Source organism: Thamnophis sirtalis, unplaced genomic scaffold, assembly GCF_051295495.1.
Source record: "Thamnophis sirtalis isolate CommonGarterSnake01/CBP01778 unplaced genomic scaffold, rThaSir2_p1.2 scaffold_14, whole genome shotgun sequence".
NCBI classification, from domain to species: Eukaryota; Metazoa; Chordata; class Lepidosauria; order Squamata; family Natricidae; genus Thamnophis; species Thamnophis sirtalis.
This window is the reverse complement of record NW_028261394.1, coordinates 10,552,345-10,572,375: the sequence shown is the minus strand read 5'-3', so window position 1 is coordinate 10,572,375 and position 20,031 is coordinate 10,552,345. Positions and strand designations below refer to the sequence as shown.

The 20,031-nt window shown below is 38.5% G+C and overlaps 1 protein-coding gene across 1 annotated transcript in view; it reads left to right on the top strand.

Moving 5' to 3' along the window:
* The window catches only part of MRTFB (myocardin related transcription factor B), an 85,213-nt gene that overhangs the window by 39,937 nt on the left and 25,245 nt on the right, over window positions 1–20,031 (top strand). Inside the window, exons 4-7 of the mRNA XM_087729438.1 lie at window positions 13,317–13,382; window positions 15,444–15,499; window positions 16,800–16,875; window positions 17,942–18,103. Coding sequence (XP_087585564.1) covers window positions 13,317–13,382; window positions 15,444–15,499; window positions 16,800–16,875; window positions 17,942–18,103 — 360 coding nt within the window. The remainder of the gene's footprint in view (window positions 1–13,316; window positions 13,383–15,443; window positions 15,500–16,799; window positions 16,876–17,941; window positions 18,104–20,031) is intronic.

Genomic DNA, 20,031 nt, shown 5'->3' with positions numbered 1-20,031 from the left:
ATATGGAAAAGGCAGAATATTATATTTCCCTGGATAAGAAATGGAGAAACATGTTTTTAGGCAGGAAACAAGCTTTCTCTTAATAGCCCCCACCTTTGTCAATGGGCCATTAAAAGACCTGAGCCAGTCTGTTCTACATAGCAAAGGTCTCCCACCTTCAGCTGCAGGGTGATGGGATTAAGTATTAGTATTAATACTTAGTAATTAGTATTAACCCCGTTACCCATCTCACCACAGGGCACCTGGGAAGAAGCAATGCTCAACTAAACTTGGACTCAAAACACAGCCTACAGAGTTTGCACCTGCATGGCCCTGTAGGAAGTTATCACCCAGCCCTCTCCCAGAAAAATGAAATATCTTAGGAAATATTGAAAAGGCAGAATATTTCTCTGGATGTGAAAAGAAAGAAACATGTTTTAAAAGACAGAATAGCTTCCTGTAGCTTCCTGCCCATCCTCACTTTGTCAATGGTTTATTAAGAAGGCCAAGCTAGTCCCTTTACATAATAAAGACTTCTCCATTTCAGCTCCAGGGGGATGGGATTAAGGCATGATACTATTGGCACTTTACCCAACTCACCACATGGCACCTGAGAACTCAACCAAACCTGGATTCAAAACGCAGCCTAGAGAGTTGCCCCTGCATGGGCCCATAGGAGTCTGACAACCAATCAGAATACAAGCTCAAGATCAAAGGCTAGAGAGGTCATAAAACCAGGGACTCAGCATCTCAGTCCCCCCTTCTCTTCTTCTCCACCAACATTGAAGCATGTGATCACCTTTTCTGTTCAGGGCTCAAGCAATGTGGTCTTGTCCACCAATAAACCATCTTTCCAAGCAGCCTCCATGTCTCCAGTGTCTTTTCCCCCCACTTGGAGCCGAACCCAGAAGGACATTTCTTTCACCAGCCCCATGGGAATATAATATTTTGTCTTTTCAATATTTCCTAGGATATTTCATTCTTCTGGGAGAGGAGTGAGTGCTAACTTCCTACAGTCTCTGAATAACAACGCAAACGTTTTGTTGTTGTTGTTGTTGTTGCACAAGGGACATTGAAATGAACCAGAGTTGTGCAGGAGGAAATCTGTTTGTTGTTCTTGGGGGTCTCTACACGTGCCTCTACTTATTTCCTACTGACTGTTGAGGTCTGTTGATTGAGTGGGATGCTTATCTACTCTCCTGGGAGATTTGTAGAAAAAGGACTGGTTTTACACAAAGGTGGTGAAGACTTTCTTTTCTTGTGCACTGCTTGGAGAGTCCAAGCAATGGGTTAAATTAGTCTGGTTGCCCTAGGACTGAGGAATCTTTTTCCTTGGCCATGCCTCCTGGTGCTGCCCAACCCCAGAATTTTTCCTCAGTCTGGCCCGTTTAGACTAGTTTTGTTGAGTTTCTGTTTTTTCCATATAATTCCAGATATTGCTCAGGCGTTTTCTTTCCCCTAGTCAAAGCCAGCAAAATCAGACCAGGAAAAGGTGATCGGTAGATAGGTAAACACACAACATGTTAATACTCTATTATAATTGGCCAATCAGAGCTCACAGACCTGTGTTTAAATATAGTTTTTAACTTATAACTCTTTTGGCTTCTGTGCAACCCTCTTTTCTATTAGAACATTAATATTAGAGCCCTCCATATTAGAAACCGAAGGAAGGACGCAACACACCAGGCAACCAAAAAGTGTTTGCAAAAAAAAAAAAAAACCTTTCCAAAAAATAGACCCCAGTAGGAGTTTGTCATCTTAGGTGCAGCTTCTCACCAAATGTTGCTCCTTCTGCAACGGCTGGGATTTATTTTTAACTGCTTGACTCAGAGTTTGTCAGATGATTCTGACCATCAAACTGCATATTGAATGCAAAGCAACCGGGGGGAGAGAACCAGGGTGGCTGAAAAAGGGGAGGGATCCGGAGCAGTTGCCTGGGAAAGGAAGGCGGGGTTTGGGAGCTCAGCCTTCCTCCCTCTCCGAGAGCTTTTAGTCATTTGAATATACTTTTCGGGTCAAGCTGGGAAGCAAAGGCTAATGGCTGCTTTCAGATGCTCTAAAGACATAATTGCTCAATTATTGCCAAAGTGACTGAAAGGAGCAGCATACAATACCGCTTTGGCTGGCTGGCTGGCTGGCTGGCGTGTAGATCGGTTTCTTTCCCTTCGCTAGATGCTGCCTTTCTGAAGGAATCCCATCATGATCGATAGCTCCAAGAAACAGCAGCAGCAGAGTTTCCCAGGGATTTTACCTTTCGAAGCTATCGAATCCTTCAAGGGAAAGGAATGCCTTGACCCAGACATCCCAAAGTGTCTTAAGGAAGGTCAGTTCTGGGGGACGAGGGGGGAAAAAAATGCTCGGCATTAAATGCTGCTTTATTTTTGAGGAGAGGCGCGTATCGATAAACGGTTGTGGAATCAATCTGTGCAAACCAGTAGTTATAAATGTGAAGGGGGTGGTGGTGGTGGAGGCATGGCTGTTCTCCAATTCCAATGCTTGAAGCACAATTAATCTTTTAATGATATACTTGCAGTAGTTTTTGTTTGGTTTTACAGCCAAGGACATCCAGAACAAATAGAACTTGGAAGTATTTTTGTGGTATGGTTACTGTTGATTTCCATTATGGCATCTCCTGTTTCGATATAGCTTAGTTTTTTCCCCCCTCCGTGTATTATGCAGTTAAATTTTGTGAAGCTTAGAGCCTTCTTATTATGTTAAATGATTAGAATAAAAATTTCCAAGTAGGAAGATCCTATAAATATTCAGTGATGCCATCTGAGCTAATGAGAGCTGATGTGCGGTAGTTTCAGGAGTAGGAAAAGGGATTTTCATTCCCCGAATCAACATGTGCGTGCGTTATATTTTGCAAGCTGAAGCATTTTTTAGAAGGTGGCAAAATTATTTTATCTGTCAAGTCTTGGTCTTCTGTATTGAAGGCGAGCTATCTTGGTCGTCCATTTATAATGCAAAGTTCTGTTATACCTTTCCCCCACTCCTCATATTTCCTCCAATAACAATATGCAGCTTCCTTTACAAATCACAGTCTAGTTTTCTTTTTTGGAAAGGGCTGTGAAGCATTTGGTAGTGAGCCAGAGAACACTGTTTGTTTCCTTTGATATACAATTGGCACTTCCTTCAAACCAGATAATGTTTTTCCCCCCCCTTTCCTTCTGAGCCACACAAATATAGAGAATAATTCTGGTAAACATTGAGGAAATGGCAGCTGTAAGTGTGGTCCATACCCAGCAGAAATATATATGTTAAAAGTTTAAATTTTGCAATTGCATCCATTCCAATACTGAAAGTTGTCTTATATTTTTAATTGTTGTCTTCCTTAAAGTTCAATGTTTTTCTCGTATGAGCGGAAAGCGATACAAAAACAGGATGTCTGGAATATCCATAATTTAGCTCAAGACAATACCTCTGCCTTACCATAGGAAGACATAATACTGTAGTTAATAAAAAATATCAAGAGGAAACCTGCACTAGGAAAGTTGGAAGTAGTTTTTACTGGTTTTAAGACTTGACTTACTGTTACCTTATATCTCTTCCTATTATTACAATGGGGTATTTACTGGCATTCCTAAAAATTTTCCTGCTAGAAAACCCAGTGGACAGAGAGAAATTATTTGATTTGTCTCAAAATCTTCTCCTTTTCTGTGACTACTGGATTGTAGATAGATTGTGGAGATGATCAGAGATGCCCTGTATCATGTCAATTTAATTATATTGCAGCTGTCATTTCTTCCTGTCTGTCTGTATTTTCTTGATCATTACCATAGCATTCCGTTCTCTGTCCAAAGAGTTCAGAGTAGTATATTTTTCCTGCAGTAGGTTAGACTGAGATGGGCTGATTGATCAAAAGTCACTCATTCAGCTTCAAAATCGACCAAAACCTAATGCTGTGATAGGGTATGTTAACACCCAACATAAATAACAGAGCAACAGAAATGATTGCATTTCTTCCTTCAAACCATGAATGCTAGTTGACTTGTGATGGTTCTTGTGGCAGGCTCTTCTTGGAAGATTTGCTGAGTAGCTGCAATAGCTTTCTGTCTTTGAGGCAAAATTAAACCTGTTGGCATTCGCAATTTTTTTATTATTATTTTGGGAAGTATGCAGATTAATGCATGTGCTCTTCTACCAAGAGACAATTTCCTTCTCTAGATGCCATTTATCTACCATCTTCTTTATAGGGTTGAGAAAGTCTAACTCAGGATGTAATGACTTTATTCACACATTATATGAAGTCAGCTTTTTTGAGTTTGTTTTATTGAAAAAAACAAAAACTCCATAACTGCTTTGGCTCACGCAAGAGAACATGGCAATAAAACACAGGGAATGGGTTCATGCAACCCGCTGAACCAAAATCAGTAATTGAACAGCTTAGTGCAGTGTGTAACTGTACCTACGGCTTTTCATAGTTAGATAATTTTAATCTCTTATTAACTATCTCATTACAACTGTTTTTAAAGGATTGTGTTAGTCATACTTCAATGCAAGGACAGCTAATCTGCAGCTTCCATGCACTTCCATGTGTTTGCTTTGATTCTTAAAATAGTGTGTGTGTGTGTGTGTGTGTGTGTGTGTGTGTGTGTGAGAGAGAGAGAGAGAGAGAGAGAGAGAGAGAGAGAGAGAGAGAGAGAGAGAGAGAGAGAGAGAGAGAGAGAGAGAGAGAGAGAGAGAGAGAGAGAGTTGCAAAACAGCAACAAGATTCTGGAGCCACAAAAATCTAAGAAAAAAAAGATTCAAATGATATTTTATATCCATTTGGAACTGAGTATTTCTTAATAGCTCAAGTCAGGATTGTTTTCATTTTTTTGCAACAATTCTGCTTTAAGAGTAAAGGAATCAATCCAACCTATCAATCTTCTGTGGCTTGTCATTTATTTCAATTGTATAAACGTTTAGCAGATTTCTTCCAGTACCTTTGTAATACTGGCCGGTTAGCTTTGGCAACAAGTTACCCACTGCATATTCCTCCCCTACTTTTATAACATTTCTTCTTCATCATCATCATCATCATCATCATCATCTTTTTTTGCCCCAGAGTAGAATAGCTAACATTTAATAACGGATTTATGCACTTTTATCATTCTTTTGCAGTACACTGAGGCATTTTGTTTTAAAAAAATCTGTTGCTAAAAAAAATTGGAAAATAATTCTATTTACATATTTTATAATGGGGCTAATAATTGGAGTGCAGAATAGTAGGGGGACAGTTTTCTGAATTTCTTTGCTGCCGCTTCATGGTCAGCTGGATGCAAAGCACCCCGAAAGTCTTGTTCTCAATTCCCACTGTTTGTCCTGCTGTTGAAACATTTGAATCTGTTTCAAGCTTGTTTTGGACGAATCACGAAGCACCGAATCAGGGCAAACTTCATTCATTCTATAGAATTTTAGCCAACCCTGAATAGGTTGATGGAACCTTTAAAGCTAAGTTTGTTTTGAGCTTAGAAGAAAACATTTGTGCACAACTCCAGTTATCCCAAAGGGGCTTTTTCAACAGCCCCTTTTTCTCTGACTCTGCATCAGAATTTCACAATTTATTCTCTATCCAATATAATTTGGTTATTTAAAAAAAAAACTATTGGTTTAAGAGAACAAGATATTAATTCTTCATTCAACTGCCAGAAAGCTGGGAGCAAAGAAATGATATCTTATCAGATATGTTTGTCACACAGTATGTAGTACCTAGGGATGCGGTGGCTCAGTGGCTAAGACACTGAGCTTGTCGATCAGAAAAATCGGCAGTTCAGCGGTTCGAATCCCTAGCGCCACGTAATGGAGTGAGCTCTCATTACTTGTCCCAGCTTCTGCCAACCTAGCAGTTCGAAAGCACGTAAAAAATGCAAGTAGAAAAAATAGGGACCACTTTGGTGGGAATGTAACACCATTCCGTGCGCCTTTGGCATTTAGTCACGCCGGCCACATGACCGCAGAGACGTCTTCGGACAGCGCTGGCTCTTCGGCTTTGAAACGGAGATGATCATCACCCCCAAGAATCTGGAACGACTAGCACATATGTGTGAGAGGAACATTTACCTTTACCTATGTACTAACTAGAGTTAACTACAGTTATGACTATGGAACCATCCAGGTCATCATTGGGACAAAGGTGCTTTTTCAAACTGGATTTTTCTTTGTTTTTTTCCTTGAAGACATTTCACTTCTCATCCAAGAACATCTTCAAGGAAAAACAAAGCAAAGTCCAGTTTGAAAAAGCACCTTTGGGACAAGCGTGACCTGGATGGCTGAGAATCTCCATAGACATAACTCTAGTTTACATACTGTGTGACAGACATATCTGATAAGATACCATTCTTTGCTCCCAGCTTTCTGGCAGTTGAATGAAAAATGAATACGTTTTTCTCTTAAACCAATAGTCGTGTTTTTTTTTAAATAACCAAATTATGTTGGATAGAGAATAAGTTGTGAAATTCTGATGCGGAGTCAGAGAATTATAGACTGCTAACAAAAAAAAGTGATGTGTTTGGAAAGTAGAAACGTTGGGGGAAAAAATTCAAGCTAACTCTGTCTTTACTTGGTTAGCTATTAATTGAAGTAGAGAGGAGGTTTGGTAAGTTTTCAGGCTTCTGTTGCAAGACAACTTTCCACGATATCTGATAATTCCTATTTCCTTGTTTTATCTACTTATAAAAGGCTGACAAGAACCATACAGTGCAAATAATAAATTTGAGGTAAATAAAAACAAACAGTAAGGTGTTAGAATGCAAAAGCAAAATTTATCACTGTAATTTGTTTTGCAATTTCAGATACGTATCGAGAATAGAATGTTAATGGGCAGGTGGCCATTTTTTGTCAGCCTTCTGGGCATGGTAGAAAAGAACAGACTGAGGAAGATTGGATGAAAATGTAAAAAAAAATTATAAAATAGTTTCACTGTCTGGCGCCTGGGTAAATATATAAAGATGGTAATTTGCTTGCGTATCTTACAAAACTGCAAATGCCTTTTAAATGTTTGGGTAATTTATAACTGCATCTACCAGTGTTTATAATGAATCTGTAATAGCAGCCTTTTCTCTAGCTATATGAATGACCTTTTAAAGCACAATAGTAATCCAATAATTCTTTTCAATTTACTGCTACCAATATTTGCAATATTTTCTAAATAAAATTTGTTCTAATATTAAAAATGAAAGACACCGACAACTAGGAAGACGAGTATGTTCTAGAGTCCAAGTACTGAATCTGTTTTATTTCTGAGTTAAAGATAACCCACTGCAATCTTATTTTGTACGTTTTAAAGTAAAAAATACAAAACATACAAATCAACCCCTTGTATATTTTATTAGTATCAGAAAATCCATGAGAGCAATTAAAAGACCCCTGTTTACCCAACTTTGAAATAATGTGGGTAGATGTTCCCCATTCCATCTAGGTGAAGTGGATTCTAACAGAAAGCCACAGTTGTAATTCATTTTATAAGTCAGAATAACCATGCCTGGTATTTTTTGAAAGTTGGTCAAGGGGATTGGATGTTCTCTTTTGAAAGCTATTATTCCTTTCAGCAATAGTCAAAATATTGTGTACTTTGTGTGCAATGTAGCTGGAGATGACATCTTGGCAATTATTATAAAGATACAGTAATTGTTTGCAAAGCATTGAAAAATGATATTTCATTATAAATCTGTTGTTATACGGCAGAATAAGGTGCTTTTTCGTTGCACGAACAAGTAAGCATCTGTAATTAATCTAGACGCAATCAATTGTTTAGGGGATAATGTATGTGCAGTTTTTGGAATGGATAACAGAGTGCCACTTCTGTCTCAGATCAGATTTGAATCTCATCCTTAGAGAAGAGTCATCTCCTCCCCATCAAAGAACCTAGGCAAGGACGGAAAGGCAGAGTGCCCCCCTCCCCCCCAAGGTGGCAGCATATACAGATAGTCCTCGACTTGCAACTATTCATTTAGCGATTGTTCGAAGTTATAGCAGCATTGAAAAAAGTGACAGCCGTTGTAGCATCCCCGTGGACACATGATCAAAAGTCAGATGCTTGGCAACTGGTTCATATTTATGTCCGTTGCATTATCCCGGGGTCACGTGATCGCTTTTTGCAACCTTCTGACACACAAAATCAATGGGGAAGCCAGATTCACTTAACAACCGTGTTACTGATTTAGCAACTGAAACAATCCATTTAGCAACTGTTGGCAAGAAAGGTCATAAAATTAAACTCACTTAAGAGCGGTCTCGCTTTGCAGCATAAATTTTGGGCTCAATTGTGGTCGTAAATCAAGGACTACCTGTATGTTCTTGTGAGGGTGGCCAAAAGGACCGTGCCTGATGGAGCCTTCTCTGACCAAAGAGTTGGAAGGGGCTTTTGTGGAGGCTGAAGTTGGAACAGCTGGCAGTTGATGGGTGCAGCAGTTGAGGTTCTAACTAGAGACTGTCCCATCCCTACTGCCAGTCTTCTCAGGAAGTTCTGGCAAGTAGGTTGGGCTTCAGTTGTTGGCATTGTTAGATCGAATACCAGGGTGTGGATTCCTGCTTAGGTTGTCCTGCTCTGGAGCTCACGTTGTCTTTGGTTTACCTGTGTGAGATATGAAATTAGACAGTGTGTGACCTTGCAGAGTGAGAAGTTCCATCTTTCATCCTTCTGGGCCCTTAGTGAAGTGGGGACCTAGAGAATAGGAGGGTTTGGTTAATAGAAGGGAATAACAGAATATCAGAGATGGAAGGGACCTTGGAGGTCTTCTAGTCCAACCGTCTGCTTAAGCAGAAGACCCTCTACCATTTCAGACAAACTGTTGTCCAATCTCTTCTTAAAAACCTCCAGTGAGGGAGTGAAGTGATTTGAAAGGTTTATGTCCAGCTGTGTGGCTTGTGTCAGATTACTGGCCTACTAGAGTTGACTGGTGGTAAGATTGTAGGGGTTGATGTGGGTAACCTAACACCTGGGGATGCCATTTGGGGCCTCCCCAGTAGTGATGGATTAAGAAAGGAATGTCAGGAGAAGAAGGATCAACAGTCTGGCGCAAGTTTCGTCTCCTGGCTTGATTGCCTCAGTTGGCAATTGGAATTTTATCTCTTGACTTGATCAAAAGGGCCACCCGAAGGAATGAATACCTCTCCTTTTGATTTCCTTTATACTTTCAGGGATTCTAGAATTCTTTAATAATGAGTGTGTTTCTGTTAATTGTCATGGAAATTACTAGCAGAAACTCACTCAACCAATTGGATAATTAGCATAACATTCCTTTAGATGTTGAAGTGCAAGGAGAATGAAATAGTGAAAGGGGTACTCAAATAATTTACTTTACAAATATGAAAGGCATCATGTCTTTTGTAGTACTTCAAATAACTAAAAATGTTTTAAAAGTTGCTGAACTTTGGATTAAATACTATTGAAATATTCAGATATGCAGTTATGACAGATAAGCTATCATAAGAGATATATTATCATTAAAGGTGTATTATCACCCCTGGGGGTTGTGATGTCATCACATGAGGTCCACAGAAGGCTTGAAGAAATGTTACGGCAGCAAAAACTATTTAAAGTGAAGAAATGGTTGAGAACCACTGTCTTAATATATTAGTGGCGTGTATCTAAATCCAAGATTAAATGTTTATTTTCTGATTATTTCCCCGAATACTAGTTCAAAATTGAACTATTGAAAATGGCTAACACAGGCAAAAGCCATAACAAAAAGAGAAACAAATTAAAAGCTAACTGTATCATCTTTTAGGATAATGTTATTCAATTTTTATGCCACCGTACAGCAAGCCTTGTTTGCTTATTGACGGTACGTTTTATGAGATTGAAAATGTCAAGGCTCTCTGACCAATTGGAAAGAATTACAGAGGCATAATCCATATGAAATTCACTGCAAGACGGTAATTGTGATGATTTGATAAAACATTTTGATTGCTTTTCCCTTGGCGAAAACAACCCGGTGTGGTGAAATGACATCAAGATATTATGTGGGGCCTGCCTGGTTCTTCCAGCGGAGTTTACTCAGGGCTTAGCTTGCATTGGCTTCCTGGCAGTAGTAAATATTTTGGTAATCCTTGTAACAAATAGGATTTCTGCTCAACTAATGTCATTTGGCAGCAGTTGTTTTTACAATTGTTAGGGGTGGTTTTTTTTTTTTTTTTTTTTTTGCAATCAAGTCAAGATATCTAACACTTTTTATACTTTCTTGAGTCTATACCAGGGCTTGGCAGCCTTATCAAAGAGCCACAAAGGTCCTAACCAGAAGCCCCCCATTCAATTCTGAAGCCGACTGGAAATCTGGTTCCCCCACCATAGAGTCTCCTCCTAGCCTGGCATCCTGTTTCCTCTGCCAACTGGAAGTTGAGTCCCCACCATAGTCTCCTCCTAGCACAACGTCTTTTTTCCTCTGCCGACTGGAAGTCCAGTTCCCCCCACCATAGAGTCTCCTCCTAGTGCGTCATCATTTTCCCTCTACCTGCCCTAACAGAAAGCCCTACCAATTGTGGAGCCGACCAGCGACAGGGAGCCACAGCAGAGCGATGAAAGAGCCACATGCGGCTCCAGAACCATGGGTTGCCGACCCCTGGTCTATACAAAGAGTGCAAAAGCTTCAGGGACTTTCTCATTACCTTAAATAGGGTAGATTTCACAAGGTTACTCTGAACGCAGATGTTTGGCATTGAACCCTTTGACATAATTGCAACTTAAATAGTTGATGTTCAAAATTATTAAAAAGATTAGTTACAGTTTCCTAATAATTTGTTTTTTTGTTCTTCTTACTTGGCCTCTGCATGAGTGGACAAACAGAGTTAACAATCTAAGCTCCATTCAAGTTATTTTCTTTGTTTCCAAAGAGAAATTAGCTCAGCTAACAAAAGGCTTTGAAAAAAATAAGGAAATGAGTCGCCTTTCCTTATATTAAAAGACTGGCTTCTGTTTAGACTTTTTAAATCCTAATTGTAGCTATAATGATGAAGTTTTTCCTTGAAAAAGCACTTACGATGGCATAGCTGCAGGTAGAAATTCTCCAGTAATGCCTTCAATCCAATAAATTTTTTTTATTTATTAAACAAAATTATATAGCTGCCCAACTCACATTTAATTGACTCCAAGAGCTTACAAATTAAAAAAAAATCTCTATGTAAAAAAAAAAAATCTTTGCTGATAGAGATATACTAGCTAATTCTGAGTTGAAAAATACATTTGTATACTTACAGGTAGATGGATATCATGCATTTCTTCCTTTTGGATAAAGATTAGAAAGTTTAGCTTTTTCATTCCCCCGCCCCCGAAGAAAATATTTTTCTTCTAAGTTTGCTTTCTTATTACTATTTACTGTTTAATCTCATTAGGGACTCTGCGTGAGACAGTAACTTGGTTGATTTGGAGGAAGTGATGGGAAACTGACTTCTGGTTGCTAGTTTCATGTCTAAGAATAATGTATTATGCAATATTTTACTTTCCCCCCCCACAAAGACCTTTTGCCCTTTTCTACCAGCGTTAGATTTTATTCTGTTCTGCTATAAGCTAATGATTTCTGACTATGAAAACAACTGTAATGCTTTTTTAAAAATATAAAAGATATATTGTATATATTAGCCTGTAAAAAATATTTATATTTTTCTGTCTGGAAAAAAAGACAATACCATTATGCGAGGATTATTTTTAATATATTTTAGCAGCAAGATTACTTATTTTGTCAACTGGATGCTTTTGCTTTTAATACCTTAATATTGTTACTATAGAATTTAATGTGCTGCGCCCTCAGGAAGAGAATAAAGGTATTGTACATAGATTCCCAATTCAAAGTATTTTAAAACCATTGCTAAGAGGAAGACAGGGTGGATAAAAACCAATGGTTTAAAAAATAAATGAAAAAAAAATCAGATTTTTAAAATTTAAATCAGGTTTGTTTTATTTAAATCAGATTTTTTTGATTTTTATTAAATTTATTTTAATATACTTTTGGAGTAAAGATCTATCTAAAGATAGTTTTCTATTTAAGATATGTTAATAATTTAGTTTATTCAGCATGAAGTGGAACTTAGTTAGGTCATGTGAGGCTGTCTATTCTACAATATTAGGACTATTGTTGAGTCAACAGCGGGTCAGAGAAGGAGCTGCTGTGGGACAGAGATGACATTTGCTCTTTAAAAATTACGATTTAAATCGAGTTGATTTAAATCAAGCCTTTTTACTAGTGATTTAAATCAAATCCACCCTGGAGAGAGATGAAGACTGCCTTACAAAATTCTATTTTCCTGTTGTAAATCAGATCCAGAGGTAAACATAAACATATAATTGGAAACAGATAAAAAGTAGATTGCACAGGAAATAAAACTCTCCCTCCTGTTGATCTTCTGGAACACTTATAAAATTGTGGATGCTATAAACATGTAGTTCTCCCTCACTCCCCTTCCCCTGTGTCCCTGATTCACCCCATAGGTGTGGTAGAGAATAGCGCCTTCCCAGAGGTTCCAAGTTTTGAACTGGAGAATTGCCAGCTAATATTCTTGAGTTCCAAGTGCTGTTTCAGAGAGCATTGGTGCATGGGATTGCCTCTGGCCTGGGATGCATTCACGGGTATTAATAGCACCAAGACAAGAGCATCTGCAAAAATTATGTTAGTTGGGTTTTACAGATGTGTCCGTGTATATACCTGTTAATCAGAACGATACCTTCTCTCTACATTGGTTTTAATATTTGTGGTGCTGAGCTACGTGATTGTAGGAAAAATAATGGCAACCTAAGCATTGTCTATCGTTGAACATGATTGGACGAAGCTGCACTGTAAAGATTTATATTATTGCCCATAAAACATTTGCATCTTAAGAGATTCTCTTATCATAATCACTAAATATCGGATGAAATTCCCTGTGTTGTGTACACCTAACTACAAGTAGTCCTTGACTTGTGGCTACAATTGAGCCCAAAGCCAGTCGCAAAATGAGTTTTGCCCCATTGTACAGTCTTTCTTGCCACAGTTGCTAAGTGAATCACTGCAATTGTGAAGCTAATGACAAAAGTAGAGTGAATCTGGTTTCCCCATTGACTCTGCTTGTTGGAACCATCATAAATACATGCCAGTTGCCAAACACCTGAATTTTGATCACTGCCACGCTCGCAAGTGTGTAAAATGGCCCTAAATCATTTTTTTCCAGTGCGGTTGTCACTTCTAATGGTTGCAATGAACGGCTGTGAGCTGAGGGCTGCCTGTACACTATCTGGGCAGTGAATGTACCCTGGATCCAATTAAACACTTAATGTTAAGGATTTACGCCAGCTAGTATTTCATTCTCAGAAGAATGCAGCATTTTTAATTGTGAGATGAGAGTTCCTTCTTGTTAAGTAATAAATCCCTTTTCTCCATTGCTAGTTCTTCAGCTGAAACTACAGCAAAGGCGAACAAGAGAACAGCTGGTGGACCAGGGAATCATGCCACGTAAGACTTAATTTCATTTTCTGCGGCTTTAGTAACGTCGAGTGCTTGGATGTCATATTAAAGATGAAAGGGAAAAGATGATAATATTTAGTATCCATCAAGATTTAGAGGGAGGATGACAACTCTGTAAACATTACTTCTACTAAATATCTGAAAATTAAAGGAAATTGGTGGGAAATATATTACTGTATTAAACCTGGAATTCATTACAATTTAATTATGAGCAATTGGAAATTAAATAAGGGGGAAATGGTTTATAATTATTTAATCTGGTATGCAGAAACGAGACTGTTATTTTTTGTGTCTGGATGAATCAAGAGGACCAAGCCATTGAGAGATTAAAAACAAGCCATGGATTTGTTTTCTAGTGTCTGTCCTTTAGATCCCCTCTACTTATACCCTAAAGTTGGTGAACTAAGTTTCCTGTGGCAACAGTTTCTTCCAAACACATTCTGCAAGTGTATGCAGATATGCTTGTCACTCAGCTTTTACTATGATTTAGGGCAAGGATTCACTATCTTTCATTAGCCAAGAGTCCCACTTATTAATTTCTGGGTACTGAGGATTGCAAAGCAGAAATAGTTGTGTTTCATTGTTTTTCATGCACATGCGTCATGTGTCATGTTATCTGGCATAGCTAAGATTTGTCTGAGCAAAATATCATTGCAGTGATAACAGATCCATGAACATGGCATGAAATGAGTTGCGCTAATTTGCTTCCCAGTTCATTTTGGACTCTGAGTTGAAAGAGATGTCAAAGACCTGTTAGGGATTTTACCAGAAACTTATAGTAAAGAAAATGTGCATTTGATTATCCATGTAATAACTGCAGCTAGAATTGTATTTGCGCAAAACTGGAAAAATAAAGAGATCCCTACAGAGGAGAATGTGATTAGGAAAATATTAAAATGTTCAGAAACAAACAGATTAACACTGGCAATTAAAGAGAAAGAACAAACTGGTTATTATACTATATGGGAATCATTTTATCAATAGTTAGAGAATAAATATAAGAATTAGAAATAAAAGATGAGTAAATTAAAGAAAATGTATTAATAAATAAATCAAGAAGAGGATTGTTATAGTATTAGACATTTAAGGTATTAGTATTAAGCTAAGAATAGATTAAATAATGAACGTGATTGTAAATTCTAACTATTATTGCACAAAACATTTGTACCAGATGGCACACTGTTTAATGGAAGATGGACTATTTGTATTAAAATAAATAAAGCATTTATTAAAAAAAAGAAAGTGATGTCAAAGAAAGCACTTTTGGGTAGGGGGTGCACAACTTTGGACAACTTTAGGACTTGTGGATTTCAACTCCCAAAATTCATGGCTGGCACAACTGCTGCTACTCTTACCACAAATTCTGTGACTGCCACAAACATTGCCAAGGTTGGGCACACTCCTGCTTTAGAAACTGCAGCAACCACATAACGAGGGGAAAAAAATATTACTGGGATTGTTAGTTCATTATTATTGGGCCTGCTTGCATTCTGCCTGGTTGGGTGGAATTACTCACAGTGGCTTTAGGATCCTGTCATTCATTGTCTGTGGTGCTATTTGTTTATATGGTGTAACTGTATTGTTGTTTTGGTTTGTTTCCAGCCTAAATCGTAAAGGAAATGCAATACTGATTTTAAAAAAAAGTTAGTAAGCAGAGTACAGAATATGAAAAGAGAGACTGAAGAAAGTATGACAGTGTTAATAATCCCTGTTCATTTGACACCAGGCTCCTGATGCAACACAATTTTTTTTACTACTATTATAGCTATAAGATAATTGGTCTACATATGCTATGTTAAGAGTAGTGCAAAAAGCCCATTTTCTGCTTCTGCTCTTTTAGTTATTATTCCATATTTATGAAGTGAATCGAAGTGTCTGGAATCCAGTACATAGCAGGCAGGGTGATTTTATTACAGCCGATCCTTATGTACAGGTACAGTTAGCGTCCTACTAAGCCAGCTGAAACAAACCTGCTTGAATGTAAGATATTCATATATACCTTTGTCATCTCCTGGCTTCATGACCCTTTTCCGTTTCCTTGTTTTTTAGCTTTGAAGAGCCCAGCTGCGTTTCACGAGCAAATAAAAAGTTTGGAAAGAGCTAGGGTGAGAAATCAAGTTCGAACATGATGTTTCATTCTTTGCGTATGATTGTCCTGGGAAAAATGCTAGACGAAGGACTTTTGGAAACAAGGAGAAATTGTTACAGATTTTTAGAAATGAAACCCGGGTTCGTTCTATAATGAAATTGAGAGAGAATTAATTCAGACAATTCAAACATCAGCATCAGCTTGATTAACCACGCAGTCCTATGGCCACTTTCAAAATTAGTATAACTAATCCTTGCGATTAGTCATATACTTCCTGAGTAAGGTGTGCTTCATATCTGGCCGTTGAAGTATTATGTTTAGAAACCAATAATTATTCATGATATATTTAGTTATTAACTCTCAATTCTTTTGGGCAAAGGGCGTTATACCTAATTCTTCTTCAACCTAAAGATAAATAATTGAAATTATTCGTTAAACAATTAAAACCAGGCCATCGTATCTCATAGTTTTAAACTTGAGAAGTCAAAAATATACGTTTAAATTATCACCTGAATTTTCAAAACTTACTGATGAGGATACAAAAGTGCTATTTCCCCCCCCCCCCCTTGAAAAGCAGTCTATTACATTTGCTTAGAAACTAAGATAAACTAGGGAAAGAGCTTGGTGATTTATTATTAAAAACAATTTTAAAAACACCCACAGTTACAGGGATATTTTTAATGTTCATAACATTTTATATTATGTTTAATGATGAGACTATATTGTAAGCTTTCATGAATAAATAACGCAGGTTTATGGAAAAACAACTCACATTTCCTTTGATAGATATACTAATGCAGCTTAAAGTGCTCAATATAAACACTCAGAAGAACAAACTACATTATAAGGAATAATGACAATCGTTTTAAAATTCAAAGTCTATTCAATAATACCCCTCTTTACTGCTTGCACCTGTTGCACATTTGCTAACAATGTTAGATTATAAACTAATTAGCTTTGTATTTCTGTATAAAGATAGAATTCCATTTGTGTTATTGCCTTGAAGAATAGAAGCATGCCATCCGTAAGAACACGTTTCTTATTCTTGAATGCACTGAAATCTGGGAGTATAAAACTTGAAGTGGTTCAGTTCGCATTTTACACCTTGCTGAATGAATTATCAAGAATCTGAATTTTTAAAGGATTTAAAAATAAATATTAAACTTAGTTTTATAATATCAGGCAACAGCTTGCAAAGCATTGTCAGATAAAAACATTGCTGATAGTGCTGTGCAGTTCCTGTCAATTTGAGTGAAACTGGACTATTTTGGGCTTATTACCACTCAATTGTAGTGTCTTTACCTATTTTTTTCCAGACTGAAAACTTTCTGAAGCATAAAATACGCAGTAGACCTGATCGATCAGAATTAGTCAGGATGCATATTCTTGAAGGTGAGAATCTCCCTACTTTGATTTCCTATTTCCTGATTAAATTTCTGAATAGATAAGTGAAACCTTCTTGGCAAAAAAAAAATGGTAGGCTGCATCTTTACCATGTGTTTACCTGTATTTCCAACCCCAACAACAGTTTTTAAAAGGTGTGACTTTCTATGCAACTAAATGGCAGTGGGTACATTATGGCATAATATGGTTTGTTTGACCTTCATTTAATATGTCGTGCGTGTGAAACTAATTATTACAATTTATAAACTGATGTTTATGGTTCACCTTATGGTGAGAACCAAGCTCAGCAAAACGAGAACTGGATTTAAAACCTAGGTTTAAAACGATTTCTTACCTTGACCTATGATGTAAAACGTTACAAGTTTAACTAAGTAGGACTAAAGCTTAGTTCATTGGAGCTGTTTATTTTTTTATAGAGAAAGTGTCTCCCTTCAGATTTGTTCTGTAATAGGGAAGCTCTGGAGGGTTCTCTTATTTTATTTATTTTTTGGTTCTACACCATCTGCTTTACTATCTCCATTACAACTTTAGATGCATGCACAAAACATTGAAAGTGGTGTTTATATAGGCCTAGCTGATCACCCAGCGTTGCCTGAGTATTTATCCTAATGCCGTATTAGACAGGAAAAGCCCTGATTTCGGCGACAATTAAATTAGCTACAAATGTTTTCCCTGAGACCCCAGAAGTGTCAAGGAAAGTGGGAGCCCCCTTGTGGAGTACTGTGAAGCCGTTACCATGGCAACTCTACTGCACTGCATAGTAGAAGCCATTTTACGGCAGTACGGTAGAAGCCATTTGAAGGCACAACAGGCAGTATCTTAACAGAACACACACACACTCAAGGGGTGTTAGGGCTGTCTTACCCCCACAGTATTTGTTTCCAGAGAGTAAGTCTGTGTACCAAGTTAGGTTGAAATTGCTGGAGGGATTCCAGAGTTATGCTGAAACACACACACACACACACACACACACACACACACACACACACACACACACACAAAATCTATATATAGATTGAGAGCTTTTAACCATGATTGTTTTCCCCCCCCCAAGAAACGTTTGCAGAACCCTCTCTCCAGGCCACTCAGATGAAGCTAAAGAGGGCGCGACTGGCTGATGACCTGAATGAAAAGATCGCTCAGAGGCCGGGCCCTATGGAACTGGTGGAGAAGAATATTCTCCCTGTAGATTCCAGCGTCAAAGAAGCAATTATAGGCAAGTAGGATTGTGAGGTCTGTGGTTGCCGGGAGAATCTCGTAATTCAGATTGTGAAAATCTGGAACGTGAAGTGGTGCAATAGCCATCATAAATGCGCCTTGGTGTTCTCGTGACACTTACTCAAGAGAGCGTTCTTGGTTTGTCACTTTGAAAGTAGCCTGTTGGGACTGGAAACAAAAATAAAAATAGACAAAAGAAAAAGGGAAAAAGAATGCAAGCACAAGTACACTATATTGCCAAAAGTATTCGCTCCCCTGCCTTTACTCGCATATGAACTTACTGTAAGTGACATCCCATTCCTAATCCATAGGGTTCAATATGACATCGGACCATCCTTTGTAGGTATAACAGCTTCAACTCTTCTGGGAAGGCTGTCCACAAGGTTCAGGAGTGTGTTGATGGGAATTTTTGACCATTCTTCCAGAAGCGCATTTGTGAGGTCACACACTGATGTTGGACGAGTTTACGTGGCCTACCACTTCGTGGCTGAGCTGCTGTCGTTCCCAAACACTTCCACGTTCTTATAATACAGCTGACAGCTGACTATGGAATATTTAGGAGCAAGGAAATGTCACAACTGGATTTGTTGCACAGGTGGCATCCTATCACAGTTCCACGCTGGGATTCACTGAGCTGAGAGCGACCCATTCTTTCACAAATGTTTGTAAAAACAATCTGCATGCCTAGATACTTGATTTTATACACCTGTGGCCATAGAAGTGATTGGAACACCTGATTCTGATTATTTAGATGGGTGAGAGAATACTTTTGGCAATGTAGTGTATCTCTCTGTGGCTGGCTGTCTAACATTGTTTTTGTATTTCAACAAAGTATTAATTTTGAGCACGTGGAATAATATTGTTCAGCTTTTCTGTTACATCAGTGGAAGTGGTTCTATGATCATCACGCAGTGAGGGAACACGTACCATCTGTCCAGCTTTGGCCATCTGGATGGTTCTCCCCCGTAAAAGATTCATCTTCTACTCCATCCCCTGCTTGATAAAATCATTGTCCTTTTCTTAAAAGAGAGGGGAGGGAAATTGGAACCAATCCGTATGTTAAGATCTTTGGATTAGAATAAAAGTGATGGGGAACACAAGCCTATCCTCCAGTCGGAGCATTCACTGTACAAGTAATTCTCTATTTTGAGAAACCATTTATTTGGTAACCATTCAAAGTTACAAGGGCACTGAAAAGAGTGACCAATGACCCATCCTCACATTTAACAACCATCACAGAGTCCTCATGGTCACCTGATTAAAATTCAGGCACTTGGCAATATATGATGGCTGCAACACCCTTGGGTCACTGCCATTTGCATCTTCCCTGTTGGCTTCTTGGCAGGCAGCGTCAATGAGAGAAGCCAGATTTGTGAGTAACTCTGTGATTCACTTACCAACTGTGGCGATTCACTTAAAAACCATGGCAATTGAGCCGAGGTGGCAGAGTGGTTAGAGTGCAGACCTGCAGGCTACTTCAGCTGACCTCTAGCTGCAGTTCGGCAGTTCAAATCTCACCGGCTCAAGGTTGACTCAGCCTTCCATCCTTCCGAGGTGGGTAAAATGAGGACCCAGATTGTTGGGGGCAATAGGCTAACTTTGTAGGCTGTAAAGCACTGTGAAGCGGTATATAATTCTAAGTGCTATTGCTAGTAGGAGCCCTGGTGGCGCAGTGGTTAGAATGCAGTATTGCAGGCTAACTCTGCTCACTGCCTGCAGTTCGATCACGATTGGCTCAAGGTTGACTCAGCCTTCCATCCTTCTGAGGTCGGTAAAATGAGAACCCAGATTGTTGGGGGCAAATAGGCTGACTCTGTAAACCACTTAGAGAGGGCTGTAAAAGCACTATGAAACAGTATATAAGTCCTAAGTAAGTTCAGAAAATCGGGCTCAGCTCACTTAACAACTGCCTTGCTCAGCAACACA